The sequence below is a fragment of the Falco punctatus genome, assembly GCF_963210335.1.
Source record: "Falco punctatus genome assembly, chromosome: 6".
Classification (NCBI taxonomy): Eukaryota; Metazoa; Chordata; class Aves; order Falconiformes; family Falconidae; genus Falco; species Falco punctatus.
Genome location: NC_137585.1, coordinates 71,733,679 through 71,760,459, shown reverse-complemented (window position 1 = coordinate 71,760,459; position 26,781 = coordinate 71,733,679). Strand labels below are relative to the sequence as shown.

General features: G+C 44.9%; 1 protein-coding gene across 6 annotated transcripts; it reads left to right on the top strand.

The window, feature by feature from the left end:
* The first annotated feature begins 1,685 nt into the window (after window positions 1–1,685).
* Window positions 1,686–26,772, top strand: DENND6B (DENN domain containing 6B). 6 transcript variants are annotated; one of them, XR_013929001.1, is made up of 21 exons: window positions 1,686–3,295; window positions 9,519–9,557; window positions 9,651–9,693; window positions 11,018–11,130; window positions 13,377–13,457; window positions 14,793–14,898; window positions 15,451–15,530; window positions 15,786–15,848; window positions 16,635–16,690; window positions 17,306–17,428; window positions 17,831–17,926; window positions 18,025–18,119; window positions 18,684–18,749; window positions 19,416–19,480; window positions 19,921–20,010; window positions 20,951–21,004; window positions 21,380–21,489; window positions 23,550–23,652; window positions 23,950–24,023; window positions 24,492–24,566; window positions 24,897–26,772. XR_013929001.1 is itself a non-coding variant. In XM_080392798.1 (20 exons), the coding sequence occupies exons 1-20, from the start codon at window positions 3,008–3,010 to the stop codon at window positions 25,017–25,019; spliced, it is 1,869 nt and encodes a 622-aa protein (XP_080248924.1). In that variant the 5' UTR covers window positions 1,688–3,007; the 3' UTR covers window positions 25,020–26,772. The 6 variants fall into 6 exon arrangements, 3 of the variants coding, with proteins under 3 accessions (XP_080248925.1, XP_080248924.1, XP_080248926.1); XR_013929002.1 differs by lacking the exon at window positions 23,950–24,023 and having other exon boundaries at window positions 1,687–3,295; window positions 23,550–23,669; XM_080392798.1 differs by lacking the exon at window positions 23,950–24,023 and having other exon boundaries at window positions 1,688–3,295.
* Window positions 26,773–26,781: the final 9 nt, after the last annotated feature.

Below are 26,781 nucleotides of genomic sequence, written 5' to 3'. Positions count from 1 at the left end.
AGCATATTGCACGTTCCTCTAGTCTGCAGGGTATTTATGTTTCTCCTCTTGTCTGGGGAATATTATCCTGACTGGCAATGCAAGAGAAAAGGCAGACAAACTGAAGCTGAATGCAAAATATCCTGCAAAATCTGGTAGGCCGGTTGCTCTTGAGAGCTCTGATGCAAAAGATAATTATAGATGAAAGTGTAGCAACCGCTGTGGTTAAGGTTGCGAAATGTTCTATTTACTCAGGTTGCTTAGGAGCCGTGCAAAAACGACATGCTGGCCCTCTGCGGCACAGTATCTCCAGTGAGGCCAGAGCTTTGGAGAGGATCAGATCTGCAGCGTTCTCGAGTTCTGCTGAACCCTTATTGCCCAAATATGGTACAGGAGCATATAGGTGCTTAAAAGGCTAGAAATTGTGGGCCTGTGATTAGCTCTTTCGTAGAGACTAACAAGCTAAGAAAGCCCAGCCCTCCACGCTGAGCTGATTAAATTCTCCTCTGGGAGAAAACACCACTTTGCAGCTTTCTCTGCAGAAGCCCAGAGGAGTGGAGGACCAGTACCCTCCTTACCCCTCACAAAAGGGCTGCAGAGCCTGATACCCATCAGGGCTTAAACTCTTCCCTGTTTTTGTTTCAAGACAAGCTGAGGAAATTAATTGTAAAAGCTCTTGTGTTTAGACAACATTAAACCAAAAATATTCTGGGGCATGTCCTCAGCTTGTGTAAATTATTAGGAGATATCAAAGTAAAGATCAAATGCCCAGCCTTTCCTCAGATATCCTGTGTGTGTTATGACACAGCAGCTACACGCGGTCACAAATTGTTTTCCAAACAGTAATATCACAGTTAGGCTAATGATGTGGTAGGACCATCATGTATTGTGCATCACCTCCTCATTTCCCCGCCCCCCCCCCCCCCCTTTCTTTGATTACCTTGATATGCTGTTTCTTCATGCTTAAGCCATATAATCACCTCTGGATTATACTGCACCTTGCTAAATGCAGCTGTGGCCCATTACTAGGGGGCAGAGGTGCTACACGAACACAAATAATGAACTGTAACATTAAGTAATATTATTACTTATTATAGGCTCTCGGCATACTGTATCTAAAGAACTTTTGTTACAATACACTACATTACTTGTTTGAGATTAATGTTATGTCCAGTCATATAGCTGTCACAATACCTGCACATAAGCAGAACAAGCTCTGTAGTCTTCATGTTGTTGAGGACTTTCTTCATCAGACAATTTCGCCACCATGATCATATGAAATGTTGGTGAGGTCTCCACAGAGGTCCAGCATAACATACACATCTGCTTTGGTCCTACTTACAATCTCAGAAACTCCCAATACATTTCTCTTTCTTGCTAAATGTGTAGGACAAGTTGTCAAAGAAAACAGTGAAAAAACCCACCAAGCTTATAGCCGATTCTTGCCAGAAGAGGGGCATCATGAAAATGTAAGAAAAATAGCCTGAATAAAAAATGATGGACTTTTTTTTGCCCCACAATCCTTTGTGCCATAATAAAAATCACCTTTAATCTTATTCCAAGGGGTCTCATATAGCTGATTTCACTGCAGCCACACATACATTACTGGCTTGCCAAGCAGAAAAAAATTTACTGTGAATATAAAGGGTAATGAAAGTACTTATAACATCTGAGAAGTATAAAAATGATAGCTGAAAGACTTACATTAATATTGAAACATACACCTTTACTCTGACCAGGAAACTATCACAGGCACAATGCCAGCACAGATCCAAGGTTTCCATTTCTCTCTTCACAGAGCCAATTTCCCGGAGTCATATTGCAGGACAGGCAGGTATTGGAATCCTAAAATGAATTTTAATCAGGATATTGAAAAAATAGCCAAAGGAAAGGACATAAATTCATCCATAGTGGTAAAAGAATCTCTATCTCATAGTTAAAGTTACTAAGGCAGATTTTCCTCTAAAATGATGTAAATCTGAAATGATTCTATTGGTTTCAACAGAATTACCCCCAGTTTGTACCTTTAGGTCACGATGCAGTTTATTAAGGAAGTGCACAGAAATGTGCACATCTTTTCCCATAAAATTAGACAACAAAATTTTTTTTAGCCCAGTAGTGAGGCTTTACAGCCAAGCTTACATGGCTAACATTAGGATTGAGATTACTGTTCACATGAGCAAAGACCAACTTCTCCATCACGTAACTCAGCAACAAGCTTCTCTAGGAGGCACAGGGTGCAGGTGGGATGCTCAGGGACTAAGTCAGTGTAAGCCTAAGTCAGTGCTGCTGCAGACTCTTTCTCCTTGTGCTTTCTCTTTACTCTGGTCCTGGTGCTTATCTGCTCCGTGACTGAAACTGGCTGAACAGTAGCCTAGCAATAAATAAGACAAAAAGAGAAGGGAAAAAAAAAAAGTGCATGGGTTTTAGGTTTTAGCCAGTGCCCCAGGAAATCTGCCATGAAACTGTTATGTATGACTGATATTTTAGCACTTCCTAGATACCACTGTCCTCCCACCCTTAGCACCGAGTAAATATGAGATGGCATCAGCCCGTGCCGCAGAGTTCACATGCCTTAAACCTAATAAAACCGAGCACGCTAGGGTTCTAATTCACCCTTTGCCATTTACTTTGGCAAACACCCAGCCTGGGCCAGGCACGGCTCCGCTGGCCACCCCTCAGGCCCACGGATGCCAGCACACCCAGCCCCTCGCGCCATTCCCAGCCTGCAGGGGTCCAGCGGCCGGGCCCAGCCGCGGGCACCGGGCCGGGGCGGCTGGCCCGGCGGAGCAGGGCGGGGAGCCCCGCCGGGGAGGCCCGGGCCGGCCGAGCTGCAGCCCACGGCCAGCGAGGGGCTGGGGGCGGGGGGCCGAAGCTCTGGGGATCGGCAGCCCCCGGGAGGCGCAGGAGCGGGGCAGGGTGACGTGGGTTGAGCGGCGGCAACGTCCCCTCCCGTTCGTGTGCCGACGGCCGCCGGGCACCGCAGGCCGCAGACCACCCACCCCCCCCGGACACGGCCGAGCCCGCCATGACACCCCACCGCGGGCCGCTCTGCGCGCCCGGAGCCGTCTCGATGGTGGGGGCGGTGGGTGCCGTACCTCCGGGCCGCCGGGGGGCGCGGCGCGGCGGGGCGGGGCCGCGGCGGGGCGGGCCGGGGCCGGGCGGAGCGGGCGCTGCCATGGACGCGCTGTGCCGGGCCGAGCCCCGGCCCCGCCGGCCCGCCGCCGCCTCACCGCTGCCCTGGGCCCGCTTCTCCGCCTGGCTCGACTGTGTCTGCGTGGTCACCTTCGACCTGGAGCTGGGCCAGGCCATGGAGGTGCGGCCAGGGCCGGGGGGCCTGAGCCCAGGCAGGGCCGGGGTGTGTGGGGCGGGCCTGGGCCCGGGCAGGGCCGGGAGCTGCGGGGAAGGGGGGCAGGCAGCGGGTGGGGGAGGGGAGGAGAGGGGGCTGGGGGGGGAGGGGGGCTGTGTGGGGCAGGCGGAGTCTGGGCGAAGGTGTGGGTGTGAGGGGCGGTGGGGACAGGGCAGAGCTGGGGGCAATGGCGGCTGGGGGCGGGCGGGGCGGAAGGGCCCTGCGCCTGGGGAAGCAGGGCAGAACGGGGGGGGAGGGGGCTGCCTCCTGGGATAAGGCTGTGGTGGCGGGGGGAGGCGGTGTGTGGAGCGGGCAGGGGGCTCGGGGGGCTGGGCAGCACCTGGCTGTGCAAGGCCGGGAGGAGCCAGGGCAGCCCAAGGTGCTGCTGTCTGTGTGCAGGGGCCGGGGGGCTGGGGAGGGGGGGCTGAGGCGAGCAGAGGGGTGCAGGACTGCCGAGGGGGAGGGGGCGGTGGAGGAAGGGCTGTGGAAAGTCAGCCCGTGGAAGGGCTGGCGTTAGGGAGCGGGGGATAGGGGTGAACCTCGCTCAGAAATACAGGTCTGGGGTGTGGGGTCAGCAGGCACTGAGGGGGGGTTGAGGTGGACATCGTAGGACAGTGATAGGAAAGGAGTTGGGAGATGGGTGGCAAGAGGGGGAGCAATGGGGCGAGGAGGGGGTGCAGTGGAGTGGGGTGCTGAGGCAGCTCTGTCACCCTGAGGACCTGTGGTGTCAGAGGTTTCCCAGGAGGTCTGATATACCTGTGGGGGTCATTGAGGGGCCAGAGAGGATGAATTGGGAGTGAAGAGGCTGGAACAGTTTTTCGTTATTCCCTTATTGCCTCTGAAAGAGGATTTGAAGGGAGTTAGAGCCTAAGGCTTGTAAGGTGGCTGAAGGCAAGAGCTGGTTGGTGTTCTAAGAAAATGCTACATAAGGGAGAGGGGTAGGTCTGTATTATTCTGAACCTAAGGCATTGTCTCAAATTTCTTGATATTTGTTGTGTGATTGCCTTTGTATAAGGAGGTTAACACTGTTTTTCAGAGGATCCGAACTAAATTTTTAAAGTCATGCTGAAGCTTCTGAAAGGAATGTAAAGCAGTAGAGATCAAGTTAGCCAATTGCTCCTTTGTTTTCTTAAATGCTCGACTATGTTTCTTTTCATGAAGCCTGAAAATAAATAAAATCAAGCTGCTGTAGACCTAAGTTTCACATGCTCTATAGTCTTTCCTGCAAAACCAGACCTGATATACCCCAAAAGGGTATGAATACTGGGATAATAATTAGCATTTACAATTTAATTCTTCATAGGTGTGTTTTAAAATACAGCTACAAAGATGCTCTCTTACTGGTTTTACTACCTGCCTAGCATTATAAGGAGGGGACTTTGTGATTGAGGTATGCAGTAATATGGTTTGTTAATCCCTGGAGAGGTATTTTTCTTCTTTTTCTTCCTTTCCTCTGTTTTCCTCCTTTGCCTGCAGAAGTATTGATGGGGAAATGTTTCTCATTTTGCATAAATGACCAAGAAGGCTGGGAACATCTCAGCATCTGGCCTGAGCAATGACGCAACCCCACCTTCACTTTTCCTTTGGTTGTGCATTGTGGATTTCTATCTCCGAGTAAAGGGTTTGGGCAAGGAATTGGGTCTGCATTGGGTGAGATGCCCAGGAAGAAAGCCAGGCAGAGGAGAAGCTGTGTAATAAACATCCCATGTTCCGTTCTGGGTGGGGTTGGAAAATTAAAAAGCCTAAGCTGTTAGCGTCTTACAGGGGGATTCCAGGTAAAATTATTTTTAAATGTTGAAAAAGTGTAAATGTCACTATTGTCAGTAGTCAAATGGTGTCATTATCTTCCTGCTTATTTCCTATTTCCATCTGTTGCCTTAGTTTTTTTAGATTGGGTCGAGATCCTGCAGCTTGTCTCCAAGCAGGCAGATGTCTGCAGCTGAGAAGAGGGAGTTTTATGATTCGGGCTCTTGACTGCAAGTTTCTGGGTTGAAAAAATGCGTCTGTGGCACCCAGCCCTGTGGGACTTCAGTCCTGGCTGAGTTTGTACAGGAAGTTTGCTGTAGACATTACCAGATCAGTGTAGCTGACTGAGATTAGATCTTGACAGAGTGCTCTGTGGTTTTGTGGATGAATGTATAGCCCTCTAAAGAGTGATTTAATCACAGAGGCTGTTCACAAACCAGAGGATTATACAGAGTGACAGGCTACAAATACTTAAAATAACTTGTGCTGCCTCACATGCTCACAGCAAAGTGAGTTAGGAGGAGGAGTAACCTCCCGTTCTGGAGGTTGCACCATACTTCTACATGATCTCTGTAAATCAGTGTGTGAAGATGCAGACATACCAAGCGTAGTCCAACCTTAGGGTGTCCCCTGCAGTTCCACTTTAGAAGCGGGCCTGTCTCAGTCACGGTTTCTGTACTGAGACCTTGTCATTCTTTCCTGAAGATTACTTCTTCCTGAGTATAGGATTCTTTCCAGAGTAAACATCTCTTTTCTTCCCTTGCTGCCCAAATCTACATGGAAGCTGCATTGTTGAAGCCTGATTAGTGCGTGTTGTCTGTCTGTGCTTCAATAACACTGAGCAGAAAGGTAAAATTACCCTGGAGTGGGGTAGGCTCTGTGGATACAACTTCATAGCCAAGAGCTTGTTCAAGGTCTGCTTGGGTTTCTGAATATTGTATGACTTCTGTTCTGTGAAGTCATCTCGCAGTGTAGATATATCATTGGCCTGAAATTCAGTGAGTCCCACTCTGCAGCTGTTTAAATACACAGTAGAAAAGGTGTTACAAAGGAAAACACAGGTTAATGTAGAAGTTAGGTATAATTACTGTTTCTGCCTCATCCACCAATTTACATGTCTTCAAATAGTCAACTACAGATGGCAGAAACACCAGGGAGAGAGGAAGACACGTTTCTGAGAGGATCCTCTCTGGCTAGCAGTCTGTGTCCCACCGGAGCAGCCCTCCCCACCAGCTGCTTGCCATCCGACCCTGCAAGGGCTCTGACTTCTCTGGTGCTGCTGTCATAGAAACGCTGAAAATTCATCTCTGTGGTTCTGAAATATCCCTTTTCACAATGGCAGTGGCTCCTCCCTCCCCAAGCTTTCCCAATCACGGGCACTTTGTGAAGCTGGGTTACTTCAGAGTCACCAGAAGTAATTTTCTGGGATGTTCTCTGTGTTGCTATGACAGCAGCAGAGCACTTGGCACCCTTGCTGGTATCAACAGCAAAGCTTTAGTGCAAGGATCTGTTTTCAACAACATGTGTCGCCTCCATGCTTGTTAATCCACTATTGATGGGAGAGAGCATTACATCATAAGCTATGACATAATTTGAGCCCTTTTGGACTACTTCTGAGATATACAGAGACTTTTATAAATAAAAAGTTCTTTTTGTTTGCTGTCTTTTTGCTTTTGAAAAGTTCTTGTGGCTAGGATTCTTACTATTTCAGAGTGTGTTTTTAATCTTGTAAACATTTGGAGATTTCCCCCCACCCCACACATAGAAATACGTCAGACAACATGTTATGCTGAAAGGAAGGCAAAGACATAGCAGCTAAGGCCTATTTTTCAGAAACATAATGTCTGAATTTTTGGGTCCATCAGCGCTTCTATGCTCAGTGAGAAGCATCTGAGTATGGTTCACCCCCGCCTGCCCCCCAAATGCTGAGCACACATCTCCAAGTGAAACGTATGCTTAGTGTATCTTAAACTTGGACCCACAAAGGAGCTAGGAGCCATCAGGATCCATTTTTGGTCTGATTTGCTTGCAGAATGACCCGCCCCCCCAGAAAAGGCAGCAGCAGAATTAGAAGTCTGTCTTGACTCTTGAACTTAAGTTTAGATCATCAGATCTGAGCTTGCTGCGATGCTATTGCAGAAAGCACGATGATGTGAGATTCCTGAGCTTCTTCATGATTCAGCATCAGATGTCTAGGTCTCTGTTCCTGGTCTGTCCATTGTTACATGGGGAATTAACAAAATAAATGTTTGTATGATCATTAAATTAGTCATAACCATAAGAATTTATTCAGTCACCTAATGCAAAAATACAGCAAGCAGAGAAGTGTTTCTTCTCCTGTGGTGTAGTTGTAATGCATCCCTTCATGCTTCAATGTCTAAAAAGCCTTCATTCTCTAGTTGTGCCTTCATGTGCTGCCTCGTCGCAGTAGCTCGCATGTGATAATTTTGCTCCTGTATTTTTGTAGCTTTCATCTTTCAGAGACGCTTTAACCAAAGGCTAATCAGTGTAATTTTTAATTGTTAATTTGGCTCACTCTCTGAAGTTGATTAGATGACCTTGCCAAGGAATCAGTGGGGAATTGTTAGAGCGAAGCGAGCGAGCTCAGTGAACTTCCAGCGCTCTGGCATGGTGCCACCCTTGCTTTTTATAGACTTGTAAGAAGAGTTGAGCACTGAAGAGAGCTCCTGATTTGAGTACCAGATGACTCGCACACTGACCTGAAGCAGAGTTACTGCCTGGGAGCTGCAGAAGTCTGACAAGCAGATCTCCATTTTTCAATTCATTCAGTGCTAGTTTCTTTCTCCTCTGCTTATTTAAAGCCACCAGCAATTTCTGCATTTCCCGATCAGTAAGTGCTGTAAACCCTGTATAGGTTACCTCTGCATATTTGTAAGTACTTTGGTTTCTGTCCTTTGCCCAGTGACATGTGAAACTCATTCTTGCCATAGTTGTGTCATTTCTCACTTCTCAGTGCGATTGTTTCTGTAGTGGACCTTGCTTGCAGTGCTGCCCTCAGCCCTGACCTGAGAAGTCTTGAGTTCTCTTTTATTGGGTTACAGTAAATGCAGAAACAGTGTTATCAGCATTTACATAGTTCAGCTGCAAAGCTAGAGTCTTTAACTAGATGCTTTAAAATTCTTGTCGATCTCCCTTATCTGAAATGCTTGATGATAAATTGGGTGTAAGGCAATTCAGCTGTCACTGGTATGCTGACAAAGCATGAATCTTCCAGCCTATGCCAGACCCACCTTTTTCTGTACACAATAAGCCTTGGCTTGTCTTTCTGACAACAGATCTCAAATCAGGGAGGCTAAAACACAGCTCTGAATCCCCACAAACTTCTCCTGCTGCCCATGTTCTTTTTGGTTACTGTGAACAGCATCTCTAGCCAACCAGGCACTCAGGGGTGTTAAGTAACCGTTTTCACTGTGGAGGCTAGGATATACACCCAAGTCTGTGTCTAACACCAGACTTCCTATTGTTTACTGTACGTAGGATATATTGTTTTCTAATCTCTTCGTACGGCTAGAACCGTTGTCCACTCTTGGTTATTACTGCCTCCTTTCCTCTGCCCTTGAGGATGGTGATCTTCCCTTGCCTGTATCTTGGCAGAATGCTGCTGCAAAGGTTGTTTCCCCAGCCACGACTGTTAACACTCTCTGTGCCATTCTTCAGTGGTTCTTTCCAGACCTCACCCCATCTGTGCATAACTTCATTTTTAAAGCCATTCTTAGTCTGTCTCTACTGTCTTGCCTTCTCATTTCATTGCTGTGAAGTCTGTTTCTACCTCCCAGCAGCTCAAGATGCCAGCCTTCCTCACTCCTTCGGAATATTTAGTGGGTTTAGTGAACTGTAAGGGTTTTTTTTAGCAAGATTTAAAAAATGAAGATAAAAAGTGACCCTCTTCCAAATGACAACTAGTAATACACAACAAAGTTCAAAACTTTCTCTATAGGACATTATTCTGGACAATTTTAAAACTTGTATTTAGGTGCAAAATTGAGTATTAATGGTTTCCAGACTTGGAGCTTGGAGAGTTAAGTATATGTTAACGTAATTTCAAGCAGCATTGGAATAGTCCTCTCCTGCCTGCTTTAGAGAAAACAGATGTTTGCACATCAGGAATGTGTACGGAGAAGTTAGCAGCAGGGTGGTGGGGCTGTTTGTTTCCTGAGCTGTCAACTCTCAAGTTAAAATCTAAGTAAAACATAAGTCATTTGGACTGTCTCGCAATCTGCTAGAATAAATACAGATTCTGTGACAGGTTCAGTGCAGTGGCCTGTTGGGAGTCAGTTTGTAAATGGGTGGATTTACCTTCTTGTAGGATATGCTACTTCAGGAAAAATAAGGCACTTAACTGTATGGAAGCAATGTTTATAGATCTATGTAGAAGATGGGGGGAACAGAGTGGTTGACGTACTGGCTCTTGCCTCTTTTGCAGTTGGTGTATCCGTATGACTTTAGGCTAACGGAGAAAGAGGTAATAACTATTTTATATTTTTTCCCTCTGGTTTTAAAGATATTGAGTAGCGGCAATGGAGGTTTTCTTATTGCGTGTTTTTGTTTGTTGCAGAAAACTAGTATCTGCTACTTGTCGTTTCCAGACTCCTACTCAGGTAGGTAGCATCTGTTGGCCTTGCATGCAGCCTGCAGGATGGTTTGCTGCTGTTACGAAAGAAACGGGTGCATGATGGAAAGAGTGAGTCATCACCTCTAATGCAGCAGAGACCGATGGGCTGTATCTTCTAGAATGGTGACATCAAGGAGCACCCAGCCCTTAGCTCTGAACAGAGACGCTTCTTGTCATTTTGATTGCTCTCTCCATCTAGAATCTGTGATCTAGTGGGTGACCGGACAATTGCTTGGTAAGCTTGCACACTCATGGTTCCCCTGTGCCAATAAAATATAAAAAATAGTCATGAAGGATGAGTTCCCTGAGATTTGCAGTTGTTGACTGTCAGCATTTCTGCATTTGTGAGTGAAGTGCTCAGGGAAGAGAAATACATGGGCAGAGGATGCTTTCACAGAAGAAGTATTCCCAAAGTTTGTATTTATAAATCAGAAAGGTGGCAGTAAGAAATAAGCATGTTAATTCATCCTGCTACCGGTTTCTTTAAGAAAATTCTTGACTATTAGTTTTCTACAGCTTTGTCCAGTTCAGGTTTAAATGTTTTTAAGGATATACTTTCACTAGTTTTTCAGAGCTTAGTGAATACTCAGGCTAAATGTCCCTTTTATTGAAGTAAGTTATTTACTAATAGTAATATCTTCATAACACCCCCACCCCCCCACCCCACCCACCCACACAATCTTTACTCTTCTTTGGAGCATGGCACCTGCGTGCAGTGGGAAGGGAGTATGTCCTCTCACCAGTAAGTAGCACCTTACTTGGTTTAGCCTTGGGTTTTGTTCAGTGAGCTTAGCGTGTTTAACTTTCCTTACAACTGACCTCTTTGTACATACTCAGCCCTACTCCTGCCCATCCTAAACAAATGATGAAAACTGAGGACTTCGTGCTGTTTCTTTTTTCTGCTATACAAAGTATGCTTGGGCAGGGTGAGGAGTATAGTTGCTAGAACTGTTGTGCAGGGGGTTGTCGTTTAAATCTGTGTTTGTATGGTCTTGGATTAAGGCCATTTGCAGGTTTTTCAGTAGAGTGGATAAGAAGTGGTGGCTGCAGCTACTCAGGATTGATAATACTGGCCAATGTCTGTAAGTTTCCCAGCAACGCTGGCAAGGTTTAGCTTAATGGTATCAGTTCTTGCGTGTTCCTCCTGTCTTGTACTGACTTTTGTGGGTTTATGCTGTTACTCTGCATTCTCAGTTTTGGAGTTCCTTGTAAGTCAGCATCCCTGTTTATGTCAGCGTTGCAGATTTAAGCAATTTCCAGCTTTCTCTGTACTGAAACTTCTTCCTGAGCATTTGTGATCTTTATCTCAGGTGGTCTGGGAGATACTCAATTTAGCTTCCGCCTTCGTCAGTCTGGGGGACAGAGGACCACTCATTACGAGGATGATGGCGAGTACAATAGAGAAGCACCCTTAACGCTGCAGGTCAGTTGCATTTCAGTGCACTACTTACACCTGCTAAGTAAAGAGTAGTGTTAATGGGTTAAAAGCCAAATATACTTTTGAGTTGTTTTCTGTGTATTAAATACTCATTTTCTCTGGCTGTGGGAATAGTCAGAAAAGGAGAAAGCTTTTAGCACAGGGACTTACTTCTGTGTTAACACTCATAGAGGGCTTTGCTGAGAATCCGAGCTACTCTGAGAGATAGAACTGAATCAGGGCGTACCCAGATTAAAGCAGTGGTCATGTCTAGCTACAGCAAAAAGACAAATGATGGCACACAGGTGAGATCCAACAGAGTGCACAGCTACCTGTGCACGTTTCCATGAGGCAAGATAAGAATATCCTTGTCAGTGGTAAATTAACTGTTTACCTCCTTTTGTTGAGTGATGGCAGTTCTTTTCATTTGTTGCAGGATTTACGTATATAAAACCAGCCACAGTAATTGGCATGCCACAAATCCACAGTTTGGTTTGCTATGTGCAGGCTGGTTTAACCTTACCCAAGCACTAATACCAGGAGTGTCCATTAGTTGTGCTTTTTCTGTCAGTGAACTGTCCATTTCATGCAGAGAAAGGATGTGCTGAGCACTGTTGCCTCTTTTAATGGAGCAGATGGCCGTCAGATCAACTTGTCCTCTTCTGCTTTCTCCTTTGAGATGATGCTTCCTGTGCATGTGCCTTTTTAACACTTCTGCAATCTTTTTGTGATATGCAATCCAGAAATGGGTTGCTGGTCTGAGAGGGAGTAGGAGGATTTCTTTTCCTGAATTCTGATCTAGAGATTTTTCCAGCTTGCATATATTGCTTTGTAGCAATCGGGCGCTGCCTCACAGATTCACCTAGCTTTGAAGAAGTAAAGGAAGCAAAACTGCCAAAGTGCTGGATTCTGTTGTGGAAAATTAACCACAGAATCATAGAATGGTTTGGAAGTGACCTTAAAGACCATGTAGTTCCACCCCCCTGCCATGGACAGGGACACCTTCCACTAGACCAGGTTGCTCCAAGCCCTGTCCAGCCTGGCCTTGGACACTTCCAGGGATGGGGCAGCCACAGCTTCTCTGGGCAGCCTGTGCCAGCGCCTCACCACACTCACAGTAAAAGAGTTTCTTCCTTAGATCTAATATAAATCTACCTTCTTTTAGCTTAAAACCATTCCCCCTTGTCCTATCACTACAGGCCCCTGTAAAAAGTCCCTCTGCAGCTTTCCTGTCAGCCCCTTTAGGTACTGGAAGGCCGCTGTAAGGTCTCCCCGGAGCCTTCTCTCCTCCAGGCTGAACAGCCGCACCTCTCTCAGCCTGTCTGCCTAGGAGAGGTGCTCCAGTCCTCTGATCAGTCTCTGTGGCCTCCTCTGGACTTGCTACAACAGCTCCATGTCCTTCTTACGTTTGGAGGCCCCGGAGCTGGACACAGTACTGCAGGTGGGGTCTCATGAGAGTGGAGTAGAGGAGGAGAATCCCCTCCTCGACCTGCTGGCTGCACTCCTTTTGGTGCAGCCCAGGATAGTATAATATTTGGGAAAAGAAAAATGCCTTAAACTACACGACTTCAAAAAATGATATTAAGTATGGTCTTTGCGTTTGGCACTGATGACTGTCCTTCCTCCTTGATGTCTATGGGAACTTAGAAGGCATAGCATGTTTGAAATGATTGCTGGGGATTTGTATTAAATCTGTTTGTTTTCATGGGTGCTACGAAGAAAGCTGTGTGTTTCATCCTGAGCAAAGTTTGACTGGTACTGCTTTAAATGCCTGACTAAAGCGGAGTGCAGCGGGTATGGTAGGGTACATTTCCTCCTCTCAGAAGATGATGTATTCCTTCCTCAACAATACGTTATCCTTCAGTTGGCAAAGAAAACTGACAGTCAGAGCGCATCAGCAGCAGCAAGGGGTGCCAGGATGAGCTCAGTGGGTTGGCTTAGCTGGTTGTGTTAATGGAAACCTCCTCGATTAACCCTTTAAATGATGGCCCTAAAGGTGCTGCAGAAAGGGGCTGATGAAAGGTGCTATGTGGAGGCTGTAATTTTTTGTGAATTTAGTTGTTTGTATCTCCTCTCTACCCATTTGGTAAACTCTTCCAGATAGCTGAGCATGGATAACTTTGGTAAATAGAAGGGTATGCTGTAATTGTATCATAGCAGGAGTGAGGTATGTTGTTTGGTCAGTGGCTGAGGGAGTTTTGTGATAGCAGTAATCAGTTTCTAAATAACAGCATTGTTGGTCTCTGTTGCAGCGGGAGTCAGCTCATTACTTTGGTTATGTATACTTCAGGCAAGTCAAGGACAGCTCGATGAAGAGAGGTTATTTTCAGAAGGTGAGTACTGAAACCAGATAGCTTGCTACTCTCAACTGGTACATAGCTGTAAAAAGGCACCTATCCATAGCTGTAAAATAGTACACTTCCTACGTGACACCCACAGTGTTTCTGCAGGAAACAGCAAAGGTCGTGGGGAACAGGAATATGTGGAAAGTGTAATTCCAAACAAACCTGGAATGGGTTGCCATGGTGCGTTAATCACATGAGCAGTGACCTGCTGTCTGAATCATGAGATCTGGAAGTACTCGAACATTTGCTTCAGTACCTACTCTAGTGTCACAGATAGTGAGAGGATATACTTTGTTATTGCAGTCTGTGCTAGTTATACCTTAACCCTACTCTCATTATTGCTTTAATTTTTCTTCTTCCTAGTAGCCATCTGGGAATGGATTTCCTGCTGAGCTGATTGCTTCTAACTAGCAGCAGCGACACTGCTGGTACCTCACCAACCTTGTCTCTTACCCTGAATTCCTTTGACACAGACACTGCAAAAAATAATATAAACTGCATGTTTATTTCAGCATAAATATGCAGAGTGCTTTGTATTATTCAGACAGATATTTACGATCACTGCCTGAAAGAGTGGAATTTCAGTCATCTTCTAGAGAAGGAAAATATTTTACTTTGACCTTAAGATCCATTTTTCTCCATAGATCCATGGAATTACTCTTTCAATAGTGTTTTTTTCACATCAAAAGATCAAAATGCCATCTTCTCAAACAAATGACCTTTGAAAACCTGTCCTTCAGGTATCAGATATCAGGACTGAATTGGAAAATTTGTAAAAAATAGTGATATATTTCACAAAGAAGCATTAGAAAGAAGCCAAAACAACAGCAAAAAGCATTGCTGGAAACAAATCAGCAGTATTTCAAGTTACTTGGTTCTTCCCCAGAATTCCTTTATTTTGCTTATCTACCTAATTTCAATTTCAGCGATCTGCTTCTTTGCACTTCGCTGTGTGAAACAGCTGTTTTGTTAGCTTTGAACCTACCAGCAATTATTGTTATTTTTCCTCCAGTTGATCTTTTGCTAGGTCGCAATCTCATCCCTCTTAATTGCCGTGGCTCCCTGGTAGAAGCTGCCAGCTGTGCTTATTCATTAAACAAAAAAACCCTTGCCTGTGTGGATACCTAGGGTCTCCCAAAGCCTGAAGGCTTTACGACTAGGTAGCTAGCAAGAATTCCATTGGTAAAAGTGCTGCTTTTGAGCTCTTTCATGTTTTTGGTGTTGGTTTTTAAGTGTAGCCCTCAAGTAAGCAATATAAGCATATGCTGTGCTAGAAATTATCATGTCAGGTGGACTCTGACTCCTAAATGTGCCTTTTTTCAGTCTTTGGTGCTGGTGTCATGCCTTCCATATGTGAACTTGTTCCAGTCACTGCTGCAGCTCATCGCTCCAGAATACTTTGACAAGCTGGAGCCGTGCCTGGAGGCAGGTGAGCAGTCAGATTTAGGAGGGAGGGTTTGCATGTTGAAATCTTTTAAGAGGTTTTATCAGGAGGTTCCTGAAAGACAGTTTAAATGTTCCAGATTAGTTCATTCTGGAACAAATTCCAACAGGGAAAAACTTTCATCCAAGTGGTTGGCTTGTCAAAATTATAAACAGCTGTAAAGGATGCATTAATGGGAACTGTCTGACAACCTTAATAGATGATGCTGTCAGTTTTGCATGCAATGTATTCCCAGAGAGAGGAAAAAAACTGCTAATGCTACATCTCTGTCTAGGTCTTTATGGCACTGTTCAAGTTAATCATGATTTATCAACAGTATAGTGCTGCTGGGCCTGCACTGGGAACAATGGTGCAGACGTAAGTCTGGTGTCTGACCTAAGCTTGCATAATTATTTGATACAGTGTTTGTTTGTAACTAGCCAGGGGGCACATGAGCTATGAATGAGTGATAATTACATTGACAGAACTCATAGGACCAGCTGAATTACCTGTATTGACCTTCAGATTAAACTTTTTCCTTTACCTGTGTCCCTGCAGTGTGCAATGAGATTGATCAGTGGCCACCTCCTGTGCCAGGACAAACTCTGAATCTTCCAGTGATGGGAGTTGTCATTCAGGTACTTGTCACTGGTGATCTGTGCTCAGCAGCAGGCTGAAGCAAACTGGGAAGGGAAACGTATTCCCATTTCTTCTAGGTGTTAAAATTGCTCTTTACTCTAGGTTCTTTCCCTTTAGTCCTAACCTCTGTGCAATTAGAATTGGTAATTAAGGAAACTTTCTCATGTGGATGGTTGTCAAGGAAGAAAGCAAAGTGTGTGTGCATGCTGATTCCATCTCCCTGGATAATATGTCTGTTCTTAATTGTAATCTAGGTGCGAATCCCGTCAAGGGTGGATAAGCCAGGATCAAGCCCAGTGAAGCAGTTCAATCAAGAGGTGAGATGAAGTGTGGCATGACACAAGCCAGTGATGAGCAGAATCTAGACTAAGGAAGGAGGGTGGAGAAGAACTGAAACTCTTTCAGCCTTAATCCTGTTTGAAACCACTTTGGCCCGGTATTAACGTGGTTTCAGATACCCATCTGGTTCAAACTGCATGCTCTCATGCCTGTGTCTATCAAAACAGAGCTCTCTGCACAGAATTTGTGTGCTTCAAGTTATGTATGTGCTTTGTTCTCACAGTTTTTGTTCACCATGCCTTTCCTGGGAATTCATGCATAGGTAGGTCTCCACGAGACGCTGCCTTGGTCTTCTGTGTTGTTTTGCAGCATTTGCTGTCTGAGCATCTTTACTGCTTTGATTTAGCTTGGGTTTTGATTCTTGTTCATTTCATCTTTTCCCTTTTTCTCTCCTTTGAATAATGTTGTTATCTTTCACAACTTTTGGTATCCATATTACTAAACTCTATCTCTATCTTAAGTTCTGTATTCTGCCAGAGGAGACTCTGGAAAATAAAGGAGCAGACATGGGAAGTCTTTCACATCTTGAAAAGAAGAGGTTCTTGATTATCTTATAGGAAAGGAAATTTATCTGGACCTTGAATGCTCAATCCAGATCTGTTTGTGGCTCATACCTCTAAGCATTAACTTTGTTCTCTTCTTTTGTGCATATTGTAGAGGGAGTTACTTTGTGATTGATGTGGTCAGTTTAGATGGCGTTTCAGTCAGGATGCTTTCATTTACTAACAGGTTTGGGTTTGTTTCGTTTTTTTCCCCTCATTTAGAATCTGTTACCAGCCCCACTGGTTCTCCCTAGTATTCACGAACTGGATCTTTTCAGGTGAGAGTCACCATCCTTGCAACCCTCTCCCCTCCATCTGCTTTCCCCTCTCCCTGCTCAGAGTATCTTATAAATCATAGGGATAATGAAGAATCAAAAATCGCTGCTTTGCATTGTCATTTAGAATGCTGGATTTGCAAAGCTTGTGCAGTGTTTAAACCTGTGTGCGCTGCCCTTAACACAACCTGCTGTATCCTGGTTAGAAGAGGGTTTCTTTTCTTGACCTCAGTTGGTGATCAGCTTAAGCTCTGAAGCATACACATTGTGTGTCTGAAGCAAACTTTTCAGCATTATAGGTGCTATTCTAATAGACATACATCTGCGGTAATCCATGTGCGTTTTACTTTGCTCTCAGTATGCCTTTTCACCTAAGCAATATGATCAGCAGGTTGCTTTACATTGTTTAAAGCATTTCCTTTAAACATGTATAAAATGGATGAGCAAGAGCATGTGCAAAGACATGTGGCATTCTGTTGTGGAATTCTAAAAATCAATCCTAGATTTCAAATTCCCAGATGGAAATGCATCTGGGTAGGCTTGTATGCAATAACTGTGCCTGATCTTTTCTGAACTGCGTTTCTAACCTCAGCATATCATTCTTCCTTTCACTAACAGGTGTTTCCAGCCAGTGCTAATTCATATCCAGATGTTGTGGGAGCTGATGTTACTAGGAGAGCCAATTGTTGTAATGGCACCATCCCCTACAGTTTCTTCAGAAATGGTTCTGGCACTTACCAGGTAATGCCTGCAAATTCTGAGATACAGGTAACTGTAGTAATGAATTCTGGCAGCTTTTCTCTTTCACATCCCCTCTTCTGCCAAATCAGTGGTGTTAGATTTAGTTTGCCTATGAAAGCATGTAAGACAAATAGCATAGCAAAAGAGTCATGCTCATATTCCACCAATGGTAGAGAAGAGTAAAAGTGAATTTCCCGTGTTGGGAGACTTGATGGCTCATATCCCTGAGGAACTTTGTCTCTTTGGCTTTGAACTCTGCTTTAGGAAAAAAAAAAGCCTGGAGCTCCTCCAAAGTGTCACCTCTGGCAGGATGAAACCACTGCTCTGGGACATAAACCTGATGTAAACACACATTCCTCCTTTGTGCAGTTTATATGGCAGCTATTCTATCTATTGTTACAGTTGCCTTGCTCCTCTGAGGTACTGTTGTGACTACCGCCCCTATTTTACTATCCATGACAGTGAATTTAAAGAGTATACGACCAGGACACAAGCTCCGTAAGTAGCCAGTAGACCCTTGCTATCCACTTGCCACTGCCTGTGTGAAGGAAACCCCGAGGTTAGCATTGTTCTGCTTTTTTCCCCCCTCTTTCTAGGCCAAACATTGTTGTGGGAGTCACAAACCCTTTCTTTATCAAAACTCTCCAGCACTGGCCACACATTCTTCGAGTTGGGGAGCTCAGAATGTCAGGTAAGGGTGGAATCAAAGTCCTGTTGTGCTGGTAGACCTTGTTAGAGGCTAGTAGTGAGCTGACAGTCAGTTGCAGTGCTAGCTGTCATTCTATGCATCTTCATTCCTGTGAGAGCTGAGAAACCAAAGGGAAGTCTAGACTCAAACTGAGTTAGTGTGCAGTATGAGTGCAAACAATGGTGAAGACAAATCGTTGAGAGGATAACTTGCTGTGTTTTTCTGAAGCATTAATAAAAGAAGTCCTTCCTGGGCAGGAAAGAGAACATTGCAGAGAAAAGAGAGAGGTGGAGAAAGAGACTCTGATTATTATCTATAAAGCCAAGAAAGTCTCTAGGTTGAGGAGTTAATTTTATTGCAATGCCTCCTTAACATTCCTGTTCCAAAATTTTAGCTGGAAAGTTAGCAGATGAGAAGGCTTATGTGAGGGTGGAGGTAAGGGAGGATATGATTTAAGATGTGCAAGTGTAGTACTGGATGTTCTTGAGTGTGAAGTCTCTCATGTGCGTCCTGTGGCTATGAGGGTAGATTCAGAGCCTGAACTAGTCACTTCATGTCTTTTTATAGGAGACCTGCCCAAGCAAATTAAGGTGAAGAAGCTAGCTAAACTAAAAACTCTAGACACAAAACCAGGTAAGTCCTTTTGTCAGACATAATTTCCTTTTGTTTACCCTTCCACATGGGGGTTTTGCAGGCATGCAAACATTGCATACATTATTCTTTGCATCTCAACAAATTGACATTTTGGTGTTATCATCTTACATTTGATCCGCTACACAGTAGTGGCATGCCCCATCTAATAGAAAAACTATACATCTTTGTTTTGCAATTGAAAAAGCCAATACAAATTAATTGAACAAATTATTTTAGTCTTGGGAGAACAGCTTCTGATTTTGCTGGGTTTATTTTATGTACCGTACGTGCTTTTTAGACGTGATGGATGTCAAAAGAACTTGCTTACCTAGATACAGCTATCTGTCACTTAACTGTTCATCTCAGGCCTGGCCATAAGCTGACTCCATTAAGTTATATCACCATAAGCTTAGCGTTAGAAAGTCCTTGAGGGAATTCAGTGTCCTTTAATCGTGCTGTGAGTACTGGCTGCATTAGCAATTTCATAATTTTTGTAATATTTTTTAAATAATATTTGTAATTACACACACACAGCTGCCAGGGTTTGTGCTAGGAATTTCAGTTCTGTTATCCCTGCACTATATAATAGTGCCTCCTGTAGATATCTGGGCAAAAATTTGTTTCTCAGTTCTGTTTTTTTCCTGGTTTTGTTCTTTCTCAATCTAGGAATCTATACTTCTTATAAAACGTTCCTTCACAAAGACAAAACCCTGATAAAAAGATTACTAAAGGTAAGCACTTTCCACTCTATCCTACATCCTGTATGTCATTATGGGAAAACTGTTCTGACAGCTTGGTTTAAACAGACAAAGCTCTCCAAAAGGAACAGTCTTTTTACAGCGTGTAATGATTTAGTCAAGTATAGTTGGACATGTTTATCATGCCGGTTTTAAATTTTTCACTTGATATTATGGATTAAATGCTGGTGCTAATGATAACCTAAGTGAGAACAGTTGTTATTAAAAAACCCCACCAAACTCTGAAAAACCAGATTCTATGTAGTGAAATGTGAGTGATAAATTTAACTAGAGAGTGGAATATGTATTTTGGGCAGTACAGCTTTCCAGACTGTACTGGGCTGGTTGCTGATAGCTGCAGCATTTGCAAATTCTGCATCCATCTGCATGATAAGAGAACAGCACCTTTGTGAATGCACTGCTTGTGCTTGCAGGGGATTCAGCGGAAACGCCCGTCTGAAGTCCAGAGTGCACTTTTGAGGCGTCACCTCCTGGAGCTCACTCAGAGCTTCATTATTCCCCTGGTGAGTTGAGCAGAGACTTGTCAGGGTGGTGTAAAGGGGAGGGGAGGTGAACTGGGGATGCCCAAGTGACAAGTCTGCCCTTGCCCTCTTTTATTCACCTGTACTCAAGCATCTGTAATAGATTCAGGGTGTGGCGCTCTAGAATGTTTTACTCCACGGAAAGGAAATAAATGGCTCTCGAACACAAATTTCAGTAATTAGGATAAAATTCTGCAGGTTGCACATGCAGCACACTGTATGTAAAGACAGAAAATTGTTTCCTGCAACGTAGTAGGTGTACTCTGTTACTTGATTGTAATGCCAACTATTCGCTCTTCTCAACAGCTAGTCAAAGCAAATATATAGGGAAGGGATGGGAGCCCAACACATTCCTCTTCCCATCTAATGCTGGAATCAAACCCGTTGCCAGTGTGAAGCCCTCCCTTTTGGCTTTGGGAAGCTTTACTGTGGAGCTTAAGAGGCCTGTCCATGTGGTGATCACCACCTTAAGGCAGATTTTAGCAAATGCTTCCTTTCAGGGCCTTCCCTGCCTAGTCCCAGTAGAAAGCTGGTAGTACTTCTTTGTTGCCTGTCCCATTGCCCCAGTTTGGCTCTTCCACTTTCTTTTCTACGTCATCTCAGGAGGTAGTACGTGGGAAGACAGAGCATCTTCTCAGATTCTAGTCCCTCCTGCCAACTTCTTCCCGCCTGACCTTTTCTCGTATGGCATGCTTGGGATTCTTGCAGCAGAGTTTTGTGACCTAGCCCCTGGTGGGAAACAAGCTGGAACACTTAGGCTCGTGTAACATGCAACTGTGAAGAGAAAAACCAGAGTATGAGGCTGTTGATTGGGCCTATGATGCATTGGAGCAGACTGTCAAATTTAGTGACCACACAAGAGGCTCCTTGATTGTTGTAATTTTTTTAATTTTTTTTTTGTTTTGTTTTTATTTCTTTTTAGGAGCATTATATTGCAAGTCTGATGCCTCTGCAGAGAGCCATTACTCCATGGAAGGTATGTTCAATTTTCCAGTTCCTTCTGCTTTCCTTTGACTGCGGGGATTGGGAATAGTTATGCCATATGCTGATCACATACTCTGATACTCTATGTGAACTTCTCTCATTGAAGGGAGAAGGTTATTACTCCTTTTTTTAAAAAAAAAAAAAGTTGAAACAAACATTGAGACAGATGCTTCCTGTTTTGCAGTAAGCTCAACTATTGTGAATCTAATTTGAATTTTACTAGCAAGGCTGGTTAAGATGTCTGTGCGTTTTTTGTTCTCATAGTTACAAAGTCTGCCTTGTGCAGCCTCTTCCATTGTAAATAACAGACCTCATTTCCCCCCAGTTTCTTTTGGGCGCCATGTAATATGGTTTCTCTGTTGTGCAGAATCCTCCACAAATTCGTCCTTTCTGTCAGGAAGATTTCATGAAGACCCTCGAGCATGCGGGTCCCCAGCTTACCTGTGTCCTTAAGGGTGACTGGTTAGGCCTCTACAGGTAAGGTTTTGGTAGTTACTTGCTTTATCTCTTTAACAGCTGGTGCAAGTTACAATGGACATCGAATCCTGAATTAGAATTGGGAGCAAAAAGGGGATTTCAGGGCAAAGACTGGTCACCTGAAAAACTCATGCCTATGAAGAACTGATAAACTAATAATGGTCAGGAGGAGAAAATGCAGGGCAGAATAAATCCTGTGTTTTATGTAGTCTCTTAAGTAGATACAGTCAGGTTTAGAAGCTGTCAACTCTCCACCTTCAGGAATTTAAACTAAATCCTCTCTGCTGGAGAGGAAGGAGACTCATCTCTGACATCAGCTATGTCACTGTCCTCCAGGGAATCTTTCTTTTTGAAGTCACTGGTCCTGGGCAGATGGGGTATAAAGACTTGTTGGTCTTCGTCCAGTAGTGATTGTATGTATTTGTACAGCATTCAGGACAACAGCCATTGCATTTTTACTGCGTGATGGCAATGCTGTTAGAACACAAAAGGGTGTAGTTTCTTCAGGGTAGAATTTAAGAGAGCATGCAGGAGAGTTTGTCCGTAGTTTTCATAAAGGATAGTTAGTTATAAATGGGGTGGAGAACACTTATCACAATATGAGTAGGGAAAATCCAGAATTTCGATACCCAGTGGGAAGGAAAATGGGAGATATATGAATATGGAAAAGGGAAAAAATGCCAGAAAGAGAGCAGAATCATTAATCATGGATTATTAGTATGTTTTGTTGCTGTGATAAAGTTTGTACCATTTTGTGCTTTAATAGATTCAGCAGAAACAAGCAGTTTCACTCCTTATGATGTGGTAGACAGATTTAATTTTGGTTATCTAATATTTTGAAAAATTGTAACAAACAAACTGTTTCAATAAATTGGTTGTGGTTTGCAGGCAACTGATGTACATGCAGACGTTTACACATTCCAGGGTTCTCAACTGTGTGAGGTTTTGTGCCTATACTATTTCTTGTGTTCCTAAGTCAAACCCTGAATTAAAAATTAAATCTGTCTGTATCACAGTGGCATCTTGAGATCTTGGCTGGGTTTAGGACTCCACTGTGCTGTGGAGAGTGCATCAGCAAGAGTCCTTGAAGCTGCAAAAAGAAACTATACAAACATCAGCTGAGTTCTTCTGGAAGTGCTCTCTGCAGGTAGCCTGAGGAAGTAGCCTGAAGAGATACTAAGTGGGCCAGTCTTAATAGAAGAAAATGCTGAAATGCAGCATCTGAGGTACTCCGCTGTTAATGAAAGAATTGCAGAGAATGTGCTGCTAAAGTGGCTGTTACTCAGCTCTATGTGGCATCTTAAGCTTTCTCATCTTTTTTTTTTCTCTGCTGACACAACTCTTCCAGTTAGTGGCTTTTCAATCCTGTTTTGAATTTAATCTAAAATTCTTACACTCTGAGATGAAAACAGGTATTGTGCTGCCCCCTGTTCATTTTCCTGCGTAGCTCAGTAAAAAAGTTTATTACTGTACTGCATTAGAGAGGTGTAAATTATACATCCTTTGATGTAGCCTAAATGATACCTTGTTTACGTAGGAGAAATGTAAATCACCAATTAGATGGGACTTAGTTCCATGCTAACAAATGATTGAAAGCTTTAAATATCAGGAAAGGAGAGGGAATTAAGCAAGATACTGCAGAGGATTGTGAATTTTTTTCCCATGTTGAACCATCCTAGTTAGCATAACTCCAAAGGAAAAGTGGTCCAAAATAAGGGTGCCGAAGGGCAGAGCATGGCACTTCTTGCATTGGCTGAGGCGTGATTTGATGCGAAGGAAGGTGAGAGCCTGGCAGGATCGCCCCTGTCGTTGGTGACAATCTGCTAAAGCTGCTCAGCTGTATCCTGTTAATGCCTGACAGAACAGAAGCCTCTGGAGTAGACAAGAAACGAAAAGAGCATATTAGCTCATGGTCCATCCCTCATCATACTGAATCAGAACGTCTTTTCCTCTCACATCTGTGTCTGCTGCAGTAGGAAGGGGACTCTGTGCAGAGGGAGCCAGCATGCTTCTCTGGATCCCCCTCTGTCCCCTCCTCAACATCACCTCTCTTTCTGCAGGCGTTTCTTCAAGTCTCCCAACTTTGATGGCTGGTACCGTCAGAGGCACAAGGAAATGACCCAGAAGCTGGAGGCCCTTCATTTAGAGGCAATCTGCGAAGCGGTATGTTCCAGCTGCAGGTATTAAAACCGATGCCAGGTGATACCTTGACAGGTGTGAAACCTGGGAGATGAGGGCACTGCTGCCTTGGACCCTTATTGATGCATCTGGACTCCACACTGATGGATGGGGGGCAGTGCTTTGTGCCCGTGGGAATCATAGTTCTGCCTCATGTCTGTCAGTGTACGGGAATAACAGCAAATGTGGGGAACAAGAACATGAGGAACTCTGCTCCCCTACTTTGTTAGCCAGTGCAGGTCCTGCTCTGGCTGCTTCTATCAACTGTTTTTCATTCATAAGGCCCTTCCCAAGCCAACAGTGCCGGACTGGAAGCGTCATCTGTTGCTGGCTTCCTTAATGCCTAATGAAAATAGGTAGGATTTTTAGTAGTGACTACTGGTACAACTTCTTAAATTGAGCAGCTCCTTCAGCTGCAGTGCTTGTCTCACTGTTCAGCAGTGCAGGTCCTGGAGCATGGTGTGGGGAATGCCAAAGCTGTCTCCTTTTTCAGTGGGGCTAACTCTGGCAAATAGATTTAAATTCTGAGGGCAGCACAAGATTCACAGCGCTGACTGAAGGAGGGGAGTCCTGCACTGCCTGCATATTGCTGCATCTTTCCTTGATTCTTCCTTTGCAGGCAAGAGCTTGATGCTGTCATGGTCAGAAAAGTGGGGAGAGCTCAGTCTTGCTCATTCAGGCTTAAGTTCTGCAAGAAGAGTTGTGAAAGAGGATGAGAAACCTCCTCCTCACTTTTATTTCAGGCTTTACTGAGGGGTATCGCTTTGATCAAAGCTTCTGTAAAGAAGATATGTCCCTGAAGAAAACTTATTTTCTCTCTTTAGAACATTGTGGCCTGGATGAAGGACAAGTCTGAGGTGGAGATTGTAGACCTGGTGCTGAAACTTCGTGAGAAGCTGGTAAGTTTTCCTCCCTTCATCTTGCACTCATTCCTTTCTGTCTGTATCTCTGTAGCAGGGAGAGACCAGGGACATGGATCACACTTGTTGCTTAGAAAACTGTTCTCAGTCCCTGATTAATATTGGCAAATGGGGCAGTCATGAAACTTTAGTGTTTGTGTAGAAAATAAAAGTTCTGACTCTTTTCATTTCCCTGAGGCTCAGGTGACAGTGTCCTGCCTGTTGTCTCATGCACTGCACTGAAGAGACAACGTGACGTTTGCTCAGCCAAAGGCAAAGCGGAAAGAAAAAACTGTGAAGCTATTTTAAAATTTCTCTCTCTCCCTGTAGGTAAGAGCCAGGTGCCAGCACCTCCCTGTGAAGGAGGAAACTCTGCAGCGGGTGGGCCTGTATATTGACACCATCATCGGCTCCTTGCCGGAGGATCTTCAGACCGTGCTGCACCACCACTGAGCACAGTGAAGAGACTGTTGGAGAAGGAAGGGCCCTCCCACCCTGCTCCAAGCTGTGGGCACCTGCAGTTGTATTTGGAAAGGAAACTTCTTCCCTGATGCAGCCAGCATGACCTGATCTGGACCTTGCTCACAACTGTGTACGATTTTGAGGACGTGAGCATGTGGGTCAGAACTGCAGCAGAAACGGGGAACAGCATGCACTACTCTGTCTAGTCCTGCTTTGAGGAGCAGGAGTAAATGAGAAATTGCCCTGCGTGGCTGTTAGTAGGTCAGAAAGTGCCAGCCAGGCTTCCAGCAGCATGTGATAGGCTGTGCAAAACATTGCACATGTATACACATCCACCTTTAGCGCTTGGGCTCTCAAAATTTCACCGCCATCATCCTGCCTGGAAGAGGCAGGACCAGTCCTGTCAGTGGTAGTTGTTTTCAGGACTGTTTCTGATGAGGGAGATGCTAGTCCCCCACATAGAAATGATATGAAAAAATTGTCCCTGCCCGTTCAGCAGCCTGACTCATGCCGGCAAGAGCTTCAGCTGTGATGGGAGTGGGAGGATGAATTGTTGGATGTGGAATGCTGTTGTTTTTTTCCTCCTAGGCAGAGATGGAGAAGAAGGGGCTGGTGCATCTGCAAGGAACAGAGCTCTCCAGAGTTCACAGTAGGGTGCTGGCTGAATAGCAGTAGCTACTGGAGCTCCACAGAGAGGAGCTGGCCTCCAAATGTTATTTATTCTGATTGAAAAATCAAGTTTGTGTGCTCTAATAACGTACAAGGGAGCTGGAGCTCTGCCTTGGGCAATGAGATATTTAATGTGGTCAGCCTGCTTGCCGACAACATTTTGGAGAATCTGATTTTTGCAGCCTGTCAGCCTTGCCAAGTGGGGGCTCAGAGAGTGGCCCGTGCACGGGCTCCGCTGTGGGAGCTGCATGCTGGCCCTGTGCTGAGGCTAGTGAGGAGCAGTTGCTCCAGCTCTCACCACAACTGGTTCTTACCACAGCCCAGCTTCCAGCTTGGTCATTCTGCTCCCATTCACCTCTTGGGAAAGAGAGAGACTTGCATGTGCTCCTGAACTGATTGTGAGAAAGACTTGAGGCTCTGCTACTGGCTTTGGAGGCAGTTGCCCGATGCCTGAGAGCAGTCTTTCTGCCAGCTGCCTTGGAAATGGATTTACTGTAACCCCGGGGTTGATTGTTGCTACTGTAACTGCACTTCACCATCTGCCAGTCTGGCCAGGGCCTGAATGTTTGCCTAAAGAATGGGTTTTAGGCTGGCCCTGGCAGCCTGATGCACTTTTTTTCTGTAAGAAGCCCTGGACCTTTGCACATGCTAGGAGAGTTCAGCATTTCAGCCGAGACCTGCACCACGCTGTGGGCAGTACCCAGTGCTCTGGGTGGAAGCTGTGCTGTTTCACTCTGCCTGTTGCTGCACTGCCTCGGGGCTGGGGAGATGTCAGTGAGTCTTGGAGGTGGCTGAACCCTTTTTTCCTCCAGAGCCAGGCACAGACAGTGCAGGATCAGCAGAGGCTGCTCAGTTTCCCACCATCTCCAGCCTGGAAGTGGCCAAGCGAGGGGACACGGCCATCCCTCCCTGTAGTAACAAATTCTGTACAATACTCCTTAGTGGCAGCCCTGCCTGTACAGTGTATATTCTGTATATAGAGTTTGTGTGTGTGTCCGTGCAATAGCTCTGCAGTGACTGTGGTGGACCGAAGCACTAATGTATAGTAGAAAATACTAGTTTAAAAAAAAATAAATTAAGCTAT